Source organism: Anoplopoma fimbria, chromosome 19 (assembly GCF_027596085.1).
Source record: "Anoplopoma fimbria isolate UVic2021 breed Golden Eagle Sablefish chromosome 19, Afim_UVic_2022, whole genome shotgun sequence".
NCBI classification, from domain to species: Eukaryota; Metazoa; Chordata; class Actinopteri; order Perciformes; family Anoplopomatidae; genus Anoplopoma; species Anoplopoma fimbria.
This window is the reverse complement of record NC_072467.1, coordinates 29,031,926-29,047,129: the sequence shown is the minus strand read 5'-3', so window position 1 is coordinate 29,047,129 and position 15,204 is coordinate 29,031,926. Positions and strand designations below refer to the sequence as shown.

Sequence of the window (15,204 nt, the reverse complement as noted above, 5' to 3'; positions counted from 1 at the left end):
CCATTTTATTACACATAACTTAATCTCTGAACTTATTTGTTTGGTGTTCTTTGTATGTATGGATTACTTGGGTTGTTACCGACATCTGGTGAACATTTCATGTCAATAGCACCTTTAGAAATATATTTACTGAGAGAAATGGTGACGTGTTCAATACTTATTTTACCCGCTGTAAAATCATATAAAATAGAATAAACTAAAATGTAAACACAAACATCAGGTCTAAAGATGTGCTGGCTGTTTGATTCCCAGCATGCCCTGTCAGATGAGGCCTGTGTGAGGGCGTTTGACCCGAGGACCACCTGTAACCAGGAGTGTCTCATCACCACCTTCCAGGACGTCTACTTCGTCTCCGAGAGCTTCGAGGAGGCCAAAGAGAAGATGAGGTGACATTTAGCATCAGATACGTGTGTGTGTGTGTGTGTGTGTGTGTGTGTGTGTGTGTGTTTGTGTGTGTGTGTGTGAGTGTGAGTGAGTGAGTGAGTGAGTGAGTGAGTGAGTGTGTGTGTGTGTGTGTGTGTGTGTGTGTGTGTGTGTGTGTGTGTGTGTGTGTGTGTGTGTGTGTGTGTGTGTTAGAGGATGACACTTTGAAGGGTAGGAGGAGTAATAAAAAAAGCAATAATTCACATTCTGCATGGACTGTAAATTAACAGGTGAGATTCTTTAAATTTCGAAAACATCTTAGAAACTGTAATTTCAATGGTTAAAATTCTGAGAATTGAATGAATATTTGGTAGTTATGATCAGGACTGATCTTGGTGAACATTTTAGAACTTTTGGAAACAATACCAATATTTAGTATTTAATTGCAGTTTTAGGGAGACTCACTAGCTGGTTCAGGATCATTGTCAGAGGAGACTCCTTTATGGCTAAACTAAACCAATGACCTATCTGAAAACGTGTCACATGACCTCCTCTCTCACAGGGAGTTTGCTAAGTCGATAAAGAGGCCGTTCTCGGTGTACTACAACCCATACACTCAGAGCATCGACCTGCTCAAAGACACCCGCGGCATCGAACACGTGGTGCAGGACCTACGCAGCGACCTCACCACCGTGTGCGACGCGCTGGGGAAAATGAACACCTACATGGGCATCTGACACGGCACACATGAGTCTGAGCTCCGATTGCTTTAAATCATCACCTGTGTTCATGTGTCTGAGCTCTGATTGGATTAAAACATCACCTGTGTTCATGTGTCTGAGCTCTGATTGGATTAAAACATCACCTGTGTTCATGTGTCTGAGCTCTGATTGGATTAAAACATCACCTGTGTTCATGTGTCTGAGCTCTGATTGGATTAAAACATCACCTGTGTTCATGTGTCTGAGCTCTGATTGGTTTAAAACATCACCTGTGTTCATTTCTCTGAGCTCTGATTGGTTTAAAAAATCACCTGTGTTCATGTGTCTGAGCTCTGATTGGTTTAAAACATCACCTGTGTTCATGTGTCTGAGCTCTGATTGGTTTAAAACATCACCTGTGTTCATGTGTCTGAGCTCTGATTGGTTTAAAACATCACCTGTGTTCATGTGTCTGAGCTCTGATTGGTTTAAAACATCACCTGTGTTCATGTTTATATATATTTATATGTATAAAAACATGAATGTCTTGCTGTTATAAAGAGGTCATAAGCTGTTAGTAAAAGCTTTATTAATGTTTATTAACATCATTAACTGATGCTTTGTAGACATACGCTTATGATAAGCTTACTTACTTTTGGGTTGCCAGGTTGTGAAAAGCTGGTGTTGTAAATCCTTTCTTTATGTCACAATGGAGTTATAAATGTTCATGATAAATGTTTAACGTTATAGAGGTGATTAATCAGAGTTGCTTTAAAGAGAAACTAAACGACAGACTTTTGTGAAACATGCTTCTAGTCTGAACCAGACGATACTGATAACTATAACAATAACTATAACAATTACTATAACAGATAAATATACAGATCAGGGGGTCGACCATGTATGGCACCTTCAGATCTGCTCACAGCAACATCAAATATCTATTGTCGTGTTTCAACCAGCAGAGGGCAGTCACTATGTATATTAACAACACATTATGCAGAAGTGGATCCATCAACACTAAATACACACATATACTGGTTTCCAGCTGGAAACACTGGTTCAGTGGTTTAGTTACTCTTTAAGAACCATGAAGCAGAAACTTCAGCAGATGTTCGTCGTGTTGCTTTATTTTATTTCTGTACATTTTTTAAAGAATCATTTGAAAGTCACATTCTCTGTAACAAGAATAAAACAACATAAATGTGTATTTAACCCTGAACCGTGTCCATGATGATTGGTGGTCTTTATCTGGTACTGGTGATCCTCCATCTTTAAACACGTCTGTGTCATCATCAGATGAAATGCTGCCGAGTCAGGTGGCCTAGTTTAAAGTCAAACAAACCCAGCAAACAGCTGATCGGGTCCTGTGTGAAACCAGAAGTCAACGTTGACTTAACTAAAGTTAATCTAAACCCTAAACCCTGAACCCTAAACCCTAAACCCTGAACCCTAAACCCTAAACCCGGAACCCTAAACCATAAACCCTAAACCCTTAACCCTAAACCCTAAACCATAAACCCTAAACCCTTAACCCTAAACCCTAAACCATAAACCCTAAACCCTGAACCCTAAACCATAAACCCTAAACCATAAACCCTAAACCCTGAACCCTAAACCCTAAACCATAAACCATAAACCCTAAACCATAAACCATAAACCCTAAACCATAAAACCGACTCTCAGAACCCTCAGAACCCTGATCCTCTATCTCAGGCCCTGATCGATAAAGACTAATCATTTAATAATACCGAGACCATCCCCTGTTTGTCCCTCAGAGGCTTCCATAAGGGTTGGACCAATTTTATTCACCTTATATATGCTTCCTTTAGGGAATATTATCAGAAAACACTCAATAAACTTCCATTGTTATGCAGATGATACCCAGTTATATCTATCGATTAAGCCAGACGAAACCAACCAGTTCTCTAAATTTCAAGCATGTCTTAAGGTCATAAAAACCTGGATGACCTGTAAGATAAGATAAGATAAGATAATCCTTTATTAGTCCCGCAGCGGGGAAATTTGCAGGCTTACTTCTTGATGTTAAACTCAGACTAAACTGAAGTTATTCTACTAGAAATCAATTATCTAACGATATAGTTTCTCTAGATGGCATTGCTCTGGCATCCAGCACTACCGTTAAGAACCTCAGAGTTATCTTTGACCAGGATCTGTCTTTTAACTCTTATATAAAACAGATCTCAAGGACAGCCTTTTTTCATTTACGTAACATTTCGAAAATCAGTCACTTCCTGTCTCAAAGCAGAAAAACTAGTTCATGCATTTGTTACCTCTAGACTAGATTACTGTAACTCCTTATTATCAGGCTGCTCTAATAAGTCTCTTAAATCTCTACAGCTGATCCAGAATGCTGCAGCACGTGTTCTAACAAAAACTAAGCAAAGAGATCATATTACTCCAGTATTAGCTTCTCTGCACTGGCTCCCTGTTAAATCAAGAATAGCATTTAAAACAGTAAACATTAATATGTGTAAGTTAATGTTGACGTGTTTATGGGCTGTTGCTGTAGTTCATTGATATAGCTACAGAGAGCTAGTGGGGCTGTACACAGTTTAAATGGGGAGGTAGTGAGTAAAATAAATTAATGTGCAAACATTATTATTATTATTATATTCCTTTATTGATCCCCATGGGTGAAATTCGGGTGTTGCAGCAGCTCAACTACATAGAAACAGATAATAAATACACATATTATACAATAAAATAAAAATAAAATGAAAATAAGAAATAAGAAAAAAAAAATGTACAGTATATCCACATGGGGGGGGGGGGGGGGGCTGGTCAGCATGGTGACAGACTGTGGTCTCTGCTGTTGTTGTACAGTCTGATGGCAGTGGGCACAAATGAGCGTCTGAAGCTTCGTCCTGCTCTTTGGTAGAATCAGCCGATGGCTGAAAGAGCTGCCCAGCTGCCACAGTTCCTCATGGAGAGGGTGAGAGGGATTGTCCAGGATGGCTCCGAGTTTGGCCTTCATCCTCCTCTCACCCACTGACTCCAGACTGTCCAGCTCCAGACCCACCACAGAGCTGGCTTTCCTCACCAGCTTATTAAGTTTGTTGGCATCTCCAGTCCTGATGCCTCTACCCCAGCACACCACAACGAAGAAGAGGGCGCTGGCTACCACAGACTGGTAGAAGAAGAGGACGCTGGCTACCACAGACTGGTAGAAGAAGAGGGCACTGGTTACCACAGACTGGTAGAAGAAGAGGACGCTGGCTACCACAGACTGGTAGAATGCCTTGAGCAGTTTATTGCACACATTGAAGGACCTCAGCCTCCTCAGGAAGAACAGCCTGCTCTGTCCTTTCCTGTAGAGGGCATCAGTGTTGTGTGTCCAGTCCAGTTTATTGTTGATCTGCACCCCAAGGTACTTGTAGGACTCAACCCTCTCCACTTCCCCTCCCTGAATGAAAACAGGGACGGGGGGCTTCTGTTCCTCTGGTAGTCCACCACAAGCTGGTGGTTGTTGCTGCACCATGTGATGAAGCTCTCAATCAGTCCTCTGTACTCCTCCTCGTTGTCCCTGGTAATACATCCAACAATGGAGGAGTATTTGGAAAACTTTTGGACCTCCTGTCCCGCCGGCTTTCCGGTTGACACCTGTCCGGTCGGCGTTCTGGCCGACTCCTGTCCCGTCGCCGTTCTGGCCGACTCCTGTCCCGTCGGCGTTCCGGCCGACTCCTGTCCCGTCGGCATCCCGGCCGACTCCTGACCCTTCGGAGTTCTGGCCGACTCCTGTCCCGTCGGCGTTCCTGCCGTCTCCTGACCCTCAGCTTTAAATAAAGCTCCAGAACTTTATCTGTCTCCTGGTCGTACTGCTTTTGGGTCCACACCACATCCGTGACAGTACGATCTGGCCACGACATGGACCCAACGTTCGACACCTCGTCACAGGCCCGGTTCGGGTTCATTGAAGAGGCGCTCCAGAGACGCGAGACCCAGGTTGTCACCAACAACGGGTTGTCCTGTCCCGTCGGCACTCCGGCCGACTCCTGTCCCGTCGGCATTCCTGCCGACTCCTGACCAGTCGGCGTTCCGGCCGACTCATGACCCGTCGGCGTTCCGGCCGACTCCTTACCCGTCGGTGCCCCGGCCGACTCCTTCACCTACTGACCAGTCGGCTTTCCTGCCAACTCCTGCACCTCCTGATCCGTCGGCGCTCCGGCCGACTCCGAGAGACCTTGCCGCCAGAGCCCCAGGTCCGAGAGCCCCAGTCTCGAGAGCCCCAGTCTCGAGAGCCCCTGTCTCCAGAGCCCCTGTCTCCAGAGCCTCTCGCCCGACCTCCAGAGATGATCCGCCCGCCTTGAGAGACCCTCGCCCGACCTCCAGAGAGGATCCGCCCGCCTCAAGAGACCCTTGCCCGCCCTCCAGAGAGGATCCGCCCGACCTCCAGAGAGACCCTCACCCGACCTCCAGAGAGGATCCGCCCACCTCGACAGACCCTCGCCCGACCTCCAGAGAGGCCTGGTCGTCCCCGTGGCCGACCCCAGGGAGGTCCCTTCGGCCTGGTCGTCCGTGGCCGACCCCCAGGGAGGCCCCGTCGGCCTGGTCGTCTTCGTGGCCAACCCCCAGGGAGGCCCCGTCGGCCTGGTCGTCTTCGTGGCCAACCCCCAGAGAGGCCCTGTCAGCCTGGTCGTCCTCCAGTTCACCCCCTCCAGAGGGTTTCTGCCTCTCCGCCTTGGTTGTCCTCCTGTTCGCCCCCTCCAGAGGGGTTCTGCATCTCCACCTTGCCTCAGCCTTCAAGGATTCTGACTCTGCGGCCTTGGAGGAGTTCTATTAGTATTTAAACCCCAGTCAGTCACACACTCGCTGCCAGATCGTTTGTTCATTTATGTCTGATTTCCCGTTGCCGACCCTGCCTGCCTGTCTGGACTTCCCTGCTTTGCCTGTGCCCCGGTCAACGACTCAGCCTTCTGTCCCCTACCACCGGATTCCCCTACCTTGCCTTTGCCTCGGTTAGCCACCTTAGCCTTCTGTCCCCGACCACGAGTTTAGCCTCCGCTTCCTCTGGTTTCCGTCTGCCTGATCCCCTGCCTGTTTCCCAATGTGAGTCTGACCCTGCCTGCCTGTCTGTCTGCTGTGTGCTCAGCTTTAAATAAAGCTCCAGAACTTTATCTGTCTCCTGGTCGTACTGCTTTTCGGTCCGCACCACATCTGTGACATATAGAGCTATATTTAACTATAGACTTCTATCTAACTATAGACCTATATCTAACCTTAGACCTATATCTAACTATAGACCTATATCTAACTATAGACCTATATCTAACTATAGACCTATATCTAACCTTAGACCTGTATCTAACTATAGACCTATATCTAACTATAGACCTATATCTAACAATAGACCTATATCTAACTATAGACTATATCTAACTATAGACTATATCTAACTATAGACCTATATCTAACTATAGACCTATATCTAACTATAGACTATATCTAACTATAGACTATATCTAACTATAGACCTATATCTAACTATAGACTATATCTAACTATAGACCTATATCTAACCTTCCGTTCCTCTCTAAGATCCTTGAGAAAGCAGTAGCAAATCAGCTGTGTGACTTTCTGCATAACAATAGTTTATCTGAGGATTTTAAGTCAGGATTTAGAGTGAATCATAGCACAGAGACGGCACTGGTGAAAATGACCAATGACCTTCTAATAGCTTCAGACAAAGGACTTGTCTCTGTACTTGTATTGCTAGACCTTAGTGCTGCAATTGATACCATTGATCATCAAATCCTATTACAGAGATTGGAGCATCTAATAGGCATTAAAGGAACCGCACTTAGCTGGTTTAAGTCGTATTTATCAGACCGATCTCAGTTTGAATATGTAAACAATGAAAGCTCGATGAAAACCAGGGTCAGTGACGGAGTTCCACAGGGGTCTGTTCTTGGACCTATTTTATTTAACTTATATATGCTTCCCTTGGGGAATATTATCAGAAAACACTCAATAAACTTTCATTGTTATGCAGATGATACCCAGTTATATCTATCAATTAAACCAGACGAAACTAACCATTTCTCTAAACTTCAAGCATGTCTTACGGACATAAAAACCTGGATGACCTGTAACTTTTTAATGTTAAACTCTGAAAAAACAGAAGTTATCCTACTCGGCCCAGATCACCTTCGAAATCAATTATCTAACGATATAGTTTCTCTAGATGGCATTGCTCTAGCATCCAGCACTACCGTTAAGAACCTCAGAGTTATCTTTGATCAGGATCTGTCTTTTAACTCTTATATAAAACAGATCTCAAGGACAGCCTTTTTTCATTTACGTAACATTGCGAAAATCTGCAGATTTAAGAGATCATATTACTCCAGTATTAGCTTCTCTGCACTGGCTCCCTGTTAAATCAAGAATAGAATTTAAAATCCTTCTCCTCACCTACAAAGCTCTAACTGGCCAGGCACCGTCTTATAGTTCCATATTACCCAACTAGAAAGCTGCGCTCAATCAATGCAGGGTTACTTGTGGTTCCTAGAGTATATAAAAGTAGGATGGCAGCCAGAGCCTTCAGTTATCAGGCTCCTCTTCTGTGGAACCAGGTTCCAGTTTCAGTCTGGGGGGCAGACACACTCACCACTTTCAAGAGCAGGCTTAAGACCTTCCTTTCTGATAGCGCTTATAGTTAGGACTGGTTCAGGTCTATAGTTAGGACTGGTTCAGGTCTATAGTTAGGACTGGTTCAGGTTTATAGTTAGGACTGGTTCAGGTTTATAGTTAGGACTGGTTCAGGTTTATAGTTATGGCTGGCTCAGGTTCATCTTGGTCCAGCCCCTAGATATGCTGCTATATGCTTAGACAGCTGGGGGACTACCTAGGATACGCTGAGCTCCTCTCTCCTCTTCTCTCACTCTCTCTTTATGTATTAATCTCCTATTTATGCACATTACTGATTTTGCTTCTTCCCCGGAGTTCTTGTGCTTTCTCGCCTCGCAGGTTCCCAGGAATCGGGGTTATATTTGGACTGTCATCATGCCACCTGCTGAGGCCCTGCTGACACCCACTGCTACTACCACTATCATTATTAGTCACATTACTATTATTATTGCCTGTACTATTACGCTTATTGACTTGCTTCTACCCTGGAGTCTTTGTGCTTTCTCGCTTTGCAGGTTTCTATAAATCGTGTCTGTACCTGGACCATGGTCGTGCCTCCTGCTGTGACCCGGCTGACACCCACTGCTACTTTTATTATTATTATTATTATTATTAGTCACATTACTAATACTATTCCCTATATCATTATTTCAATTCTACTATAGTCATTGCTGCTTTTATTATAAGTAGTCTTCATTGTTTCCTTCGTTACTCTGCTTACTACTGTGATTATATGAATCATTTATGTCATATACATTGAATGTGTTGTATCTCTGTTATGTTGTTCATTCTGTACACATGACATCTATTGCATTCTGTCCATCCTGGGAGAAGGATCTCTCCTCTGTCGCTCTCCCAGAGGTTTCTTCCTTTTTTCTCCCTGTTAAAGGGGTTTTTTAGGGGAGTTTTTCCTGTGCCGATGTGAGGGAAGGACAGAGGATGTGAGGGTGTAAGGACAGAGGATGTGAGGGCCTAAGGACAGAGGATGTGAGGGTCTAAGGACAGAGGATGTGAGGGTGTAAGGACAGAGGATGTGAGGGCCTAAGGACAGAGGATGTGAGGGTCTAAGGACAGAGGATGTGAGGGTGTAAGGACAGAGGATGTAGGGTCTAAGGTAAGGACAGAGGATGTGAGGGTCTAAGGACAGAGGAGGTGAGGGTGTAAGGACAGAGGATGTCTCATGTGTACAGATTGTAAAGCCCTCTGAGGCAGATTTGTAATTTGGGATTTTGGGCTATACAAAGTAAACTGAATTGAATTGAAGGGTTCAGAGACCGTCCCCTGTTTGTCCCTCAGCAGACGTCCTGAACACAAACCTCACAGTGATTTAAAGACGTTCATCAACAAACGAGGAAACAGAACAGAAAGACAAACTGATCGCTGCTGGTTTTATTGTTATGACTTCATAATCAGTTCTCTGATCCTGACTGATCCTGACCCTGACCCTGATCCTCATCATGGTCCTGGTCCTGATCCTGACTGTTGTGAAGAGCAGGTCTGGAGGCAGAGCTGGCTTGATTAGAGCCTCTATAGGAGGATTGAGTTCAGGTGTGAGCCCTTTTCCTTTGGCCCTGACATGCAGCAGAACCCTGGGCTCTCTACTCATTGCCTGAGTAAATATATAAAGCTACCGACAATAAATCAGTCTAAATGGATCCTCTCATGGTGTATCATTGTGCCTCACCAAACAAATCCAAACCCTGGTAATCAGCACACCCTCATGCAGTCCTGCATGGTGACAATTCTACACTGACCCTGATCCTGACCTTGCTCCTCATCCTGGTCCTGGTCCCCTTTCTGAGTATGTCAGCCAGCTGTAGAACATGTACCAGCAGAAACAGAAGAGCAGACTCAGGATCTGTTCCCTCACCACACATTTGCATGATGGAAACAAACTCATGGACCACCAGCTCCTCATGCAAACGTCCTGTGGGAGTGGACCTGTGAACCTGAGTCCCTGTAAACCTGAGTCCCTGTAAACCTGAGTCCTCATAAAGGACCCTGAGACGCAGCACAAACACTCCTCAGAGAAGACCTCCACCACCTTCATCATCATCCTTCTCAAGGTCAGTCCACACCCTATGCTACTGTAAAGTAAACATTTAGTAACACTCCATCATCATCATCATCATCATCATCATCATCATCATCATCATCATCATCATCAACACAGGACCAGGGACTGAGTATACATAGATATATATATCTATGTATACTAAATGTTTACTTTACAGTAGAATACGTAAAATAATATATATATAGTACATGGAGCTGTGTTGTACTATCACCGGGGCTGTTTCCCGTGGGGATCTTGATTTGGTGACCGGTGCTCTGAGATGAATAACTCATCTTCTGAACTCATCAGTCCTGTTTGTTCCTTCACTCTCTTCATTAACTCTGATCTGAGATCTGTGGACACGCTTCCGCTTCTAGCTCTGTTTTATCTCTGAGAACATCCTGAAGTCGTGATAATGATAGTGAAAACCAACAACCTTCTTCTACGCAGACGCGTTGTCATGGCAGCTCGGCTCCATCGGTCTGAGTACCCGACTCAAAATACGACATTTGATATTTGGCTGCAAAAATCAGGCATTAACGTGTAAAGATACGAGACGGATAAGAGTCATATGGTCTGTGTGTTTGAGGGTGTTATGAAGACTTTTCGTTTAGTCAGGTCTAATAATGAATCCGTCCTCTGTCCTCAGACTGGACTCCATGGGTAACAGCTCAGCCTCGTCTTCTCTCTGTGGAGGCAACGAGTCTCTGGGTGGAGGAGACCCAGAGTGGGGGTCCTCCTGGTCCTCCTGGTCCCTCTGGTCCATGAATTCCCACAGCTACATGGAGATAGTGAACAAGTGTCAGGTGGAGACGGGGGACGTGAGCTGGTTGGCGGTGAAGGTCGTCCTGCTGGTGACGGCTCTTCCGGCTAACGTGGGTCTGATGTTGCTGCTGCTGCAGACTAGGAGAGCCATGACGGCGTCGGAGGTGTTGGGACTGAACGTCTCCGTCATGGACATCCTGTACTGTCTCTGTCTGCCTCTGGACATTTACAGCAGCTTACAGGAGACGAGCCAGAGGACGCAGTCCGTCAGAGAGGCCCTCTTTGCTCTGAACATCTTCGGCTGTCCTCTGCTGGTGACCCTCATGTGTCTGGAGCGCTACGTGGCTCTGTCCCTGTCCATCACCATCTCGCTGCTGTTCCTGGTCATGCTGCTGTGTCTGCTGGGCATCGGCTGGGTGCTGCGTCAGAGTGGGCCGGGCCGAGCTCCGAGCTCCGGCGCCCCGCTGAAGAGACGAGCTCTGAGGAACATTGTGGCGGTGATGGTGCCGGCGGTGGTGGCGTACTCTCCTCTGGTGGCTCTGGTCCCATATATATCTCTGATCGTGTCCAGACCCTCGGACGCCATCGGCTCGGGTCCGTGTCGCGTCCTGGAAGTCCTGCTGCTCTTCCCAAACCTGGGCCTCTTCATCGGGCCCATGTTCTACCTGTCCCGCTTCAGACAGGTGACCTGCTGCACCAAACACCCGCCGGCCCAGAGCTCCAGAACTCAGGCCGAGTAGAACCCCGAGGATGGCCTCCGTCATAGACTTGTGTTTGTGTAGAAGTGGTTTATTGTTAAATGAAATAAAGTGCGTGAGGACGCCGTCTCCTGTCTCCTGTTACTTGTTTACTTTAGTTACAGAAACCTGAACTGGTTTCACTCAAAACCACAGATGCAAATCAAAGAGCTGTGAGACCCAAAGAGAGGTTCAGGTTTCAGACCAACTCTGACCTTCCTCGTCCTCCTTCCATTTATTTCCTCCTCCATCTCACGTCAGGTCAAATATCTCTTTGACCTCCACCCGTCCGTCCTCCATCAGCGTCTCCTGCAGCCGAGGTCGACTCAGCTCTGTCCACAGACGCTGCTTCAGCTCCAGGACCTGCCAGACGTAGTCCTTAAAGACGAGACGGTGGGCTTTAAAACGCAGTTTGTTATCAATAATTACAATATTAATAATAATAATAATAATAATAACAACACTAATAATAATAATGATACAAATGATAATAATGATAATGATAATGATAACAATAATAATAATGACAATAATGACAATAATAATAATAACAACAACACTAATAATGATAATAACAACAACTCTAATAATGACGATAATGATAATGATAATGATAATGATAATGATAGCAGTAATAAATGGTTCTTAAAGTTGCTTTGAGTTATTTTACTAAAGAACAATTAAGAAATATAAATATATAGATATGTATATTTACTGTGTACATATACTTCTGTCTGGTTTCTCCAGCTTCCTCCCACTGTACCCGGGTTAACTCTGCTGTCCAGGTGAACCCTCCCTTAGTTAGCACAGTTAGCTGCTGTTAGCAATGTTAGCTGCTGTTAGCAATGTTAGCTGCTGTTAGCAATGTTAGCTACTGTTAGCAATGTTAGCTACTGTTAGCAACGTTAGCAATGTTAGCTGCTGTTAGCTGCTGTTAGCTGCTGTTAGCAATGTTAGCTACTGTTAGCAATGTTAGCTGCTGTTAGCAATGTTAGCTACTGTTAGCAATGTTAGCTGCTGTTAGCAATGTTAGCTACTGTTAGCAATGTTAGCAATGTTAGCTACTGTTAGCTACTGTTAGCAATGTTAGCTACTGTTAGCTACTGTTAGCAATGTTAGCTACTGTTAGCAATGTTAGCTACTGTTAGCAATGTTAGCTACTGTTAGCAATGTTAGCTGCTGTTAGCAATGTTAGCTACTGTTAGCAATGTTAGCTGCTGTTAGCAATGTTAGCTACTGTTAGCTACTGTTAGCTACTGTTAGCAATGTTAGCTACTGTTAGCAATGTTAGCAATGTTAACAATGTTATCTACTGTTAGCAATGTTAGCTGCTGTTAGCAATGTTAGCTGCTGTTAGCAATGTTAGCTACTGTTAGCAATGTTAGCTACTGTTAGCAATGTTAGCTACTGTTAGCAATGTTAGCTGCTCGCCATATGGAGGCAATCCCTGAATCATATTTGCTCTGTATTCCGTGTTGAGAACCTTTAGTAAGACTGGAAATGAAGTACTTTAAATGTACTGCAGTACTTGTACATGGTGTTGGTACTTCTGCTGCAGTAAAGAGACGTAGTAACATGAGGACGGACGCTCAGAGTCTTACAGCCTGTTTAGCCGAGGACAGAGCGGCGAGGACGGACGGCTGAAGCACCGAGTGATAGATGTCTCTGTAGCGCTCTGCTCTGACACCGTGGACAAGGACGGACCGATGGACCGCTGATGTCCCAGCGTCCTTCACTGTCCCAGTGTCCTTCACTGTCCCTGTCCCAGCATCCTTCACTGTCCCTGTCCCAGCATCCTTCACTGTCCCAGCATCCTTCACTGTCCCAGTGTCCTTCACTGTCCCAGCATCCTTCACTGTCCCAGTGTCCTTCACTGTCCCAGTGTCCTTCACTGTCCCAGCATCCTTCACTGTCCCAGTGTCCTTCACTGTCCCAGTGTCCTTCACTGTCCCTGTCCCAGCATCCTTCACTGTCCCAGCATCCTTCACTGTCCCAGCATCCTTCACTGTCCCAGCATCCTTCACTGTCCTGTCCTTCACTGTCCCAGCATCCTTCACTGTCCCAGTGTCCTTCACTGTCCTAGTGTCCTTCACTGTCCCAGTGTCCTTCACTGTCCTAGTGTCCTTCACTGTCCCAGTGTCCTTCACTGTCCCTGTCCCAGCATCCTTCACTGTCCCAGCGTCCTTCCTGTTAACGTTTAGCTTTAATAAAAACATAGTTATGAATATTAACTATATATCCTAAATGTTACACTGTCCCTTTAAACCACAGCCTTAAGTCATTAAAGTGATGATGATGATGATGATGATGAGTTTCATCAGGAGCTAGTTTATTATAATCAATAAGAAATAATCAACATTGATCATAGAAATTAAACATTTTTCTTACCTTCTCCATTTCTTGATGCTTCTCATTTAAAATGGAGCAGCTTGTTTTTGACAGATTTTATTTTGAAAGATAACAAATCAAAACATTCCATAATTCAGTTCTAGAAAACCTCCAGCAATAATATTTAAAATATTATTTAAAATATTATTTAAAATAATATTTTAAATAATATTTTCAGGAGGTCAAATGATTTATGAAAGTTAACCGTCACTTCTTTGTTTCATATTTATATCTGCATTTATGAGTCAGAAATATCTTTTATTAAATAACAAACTGACAGAATTCAGTCATTTAGTTTCATTTTCAGAATGTTTTTATTGAAAAATGCTCAATTTACTACAATAAGTAACATTATGAACAATAATAAATATTTCCATCCTGTCGTAGTACTAGTAATACTATCAGTCAATGTAGTACAATAATAATTACAATACTTTGATGATTTCTGATGATAAAAAAAGCTGCACGAATACAAAATGAGTTATCAAAGAGGACGGACTTCAGAATAAAAGACTCTGTGAGGACACAGATGAGACAATATACAGACTTCAGAATAAAAGACTCTGTGAGGACACAGATGAGACAATATACAGACTTCAGAATAAAAGCCTCTGTGAGGACACAGATGAGACAATGTGCAGATTTCAGAATAAAAGCCTATGTGAAGACACAGATGAGACAATATACAGACTTCAGAATAAAAGCCTCTGTGAGGACACAGATGAGACAATGTGCAGATTTCAGAATAAAAGCCTATGTGAAGACACAGATGAGACAATATACAGACTTCAGAATAAAAGCCTCTGTGAGGACACAGATGAGACAATGTGCAGATTTCAGAATAAAAGCCTATGTGAAGACACAGATGAGACAATATACAGACTTCAGAATAAAAGCCTCTGTGAGGACACGGATGAGACAATGTGCAGATTTCAGAATAAAAGCCTATGTGAAGACACAGATGAGACAATGTGCAGACTTCAGAATAAAAGCCTCTTTGAGGACACAGATGAGACAATGTGCAGACTTCAGAATAAAAGCCTCTTTGAGGACACAGATGAGATAATGTGCAGATTTCAGAATAAAAGCCTATGTGAAGACACAGATGAGACAATATACAGACTTCAGAATAAAAGCCTCTGTGAGGACACGGATGAGACAATGTGCAGATTTCAGAATAAAAGCCTATGTGAAGACACAGATGAGACAATATACAGACTTCAGAATAAAAGCCTCTGTGAGGACACAGATGAGACAATGTGCAGACTTCAGAATAAAAGCCTATGTGAAGACACAGATGAGACAATGTGCAGACTTCAGAATAAAAGCCTCTTTGAGGACACAGATGAGACACAGATGAGACAATGTGCAGACTTCAGAATAAAAGCCTATGTGAAGACACAGATGAGACAATGTGCAGACTTCAGAATAAAAGCCTCTGTGAGGACACGGATGAGACAATGTGCAGACTTCAGAATAAAAGCCTATGTGAAGACACAGATGAGACAATGTGCAGACTTCAGAATAAAAGCCTCTGTGAGGACAC

At 44.2% G+C, this 15,204-nt stretch overlaps 1 protein-coding gene across 1 annotated transcript in view; it reads left to right on the top strand.

Annotated features, from left to right (window-relative positions):
- The window catches only part of tph2 (tryptophan hydroxylase 2 (tryptophan 5-monooxygenase)), a 9,290-nt gene extending 8,190 nt beyond the window's left edge, over nucleotides 1-1,100 (top strand). The window contains exons 11-12 of the mRNA XM_054619681.1: nucleotides 253-386; nucleotides 926-1,100. Coding sequence (XP_054475656.1) covers nucleotides 253-386; nucleotides 926-1,100 — 309 coding nt within the window. The remainder of the gene's footprint in view (nucleotides 1-252; nucleotides 387-925) is intronic.
- The last annotated feature ends 14,104 nt before the right edge of the window (nucleotides 1,101-15,204 follow it).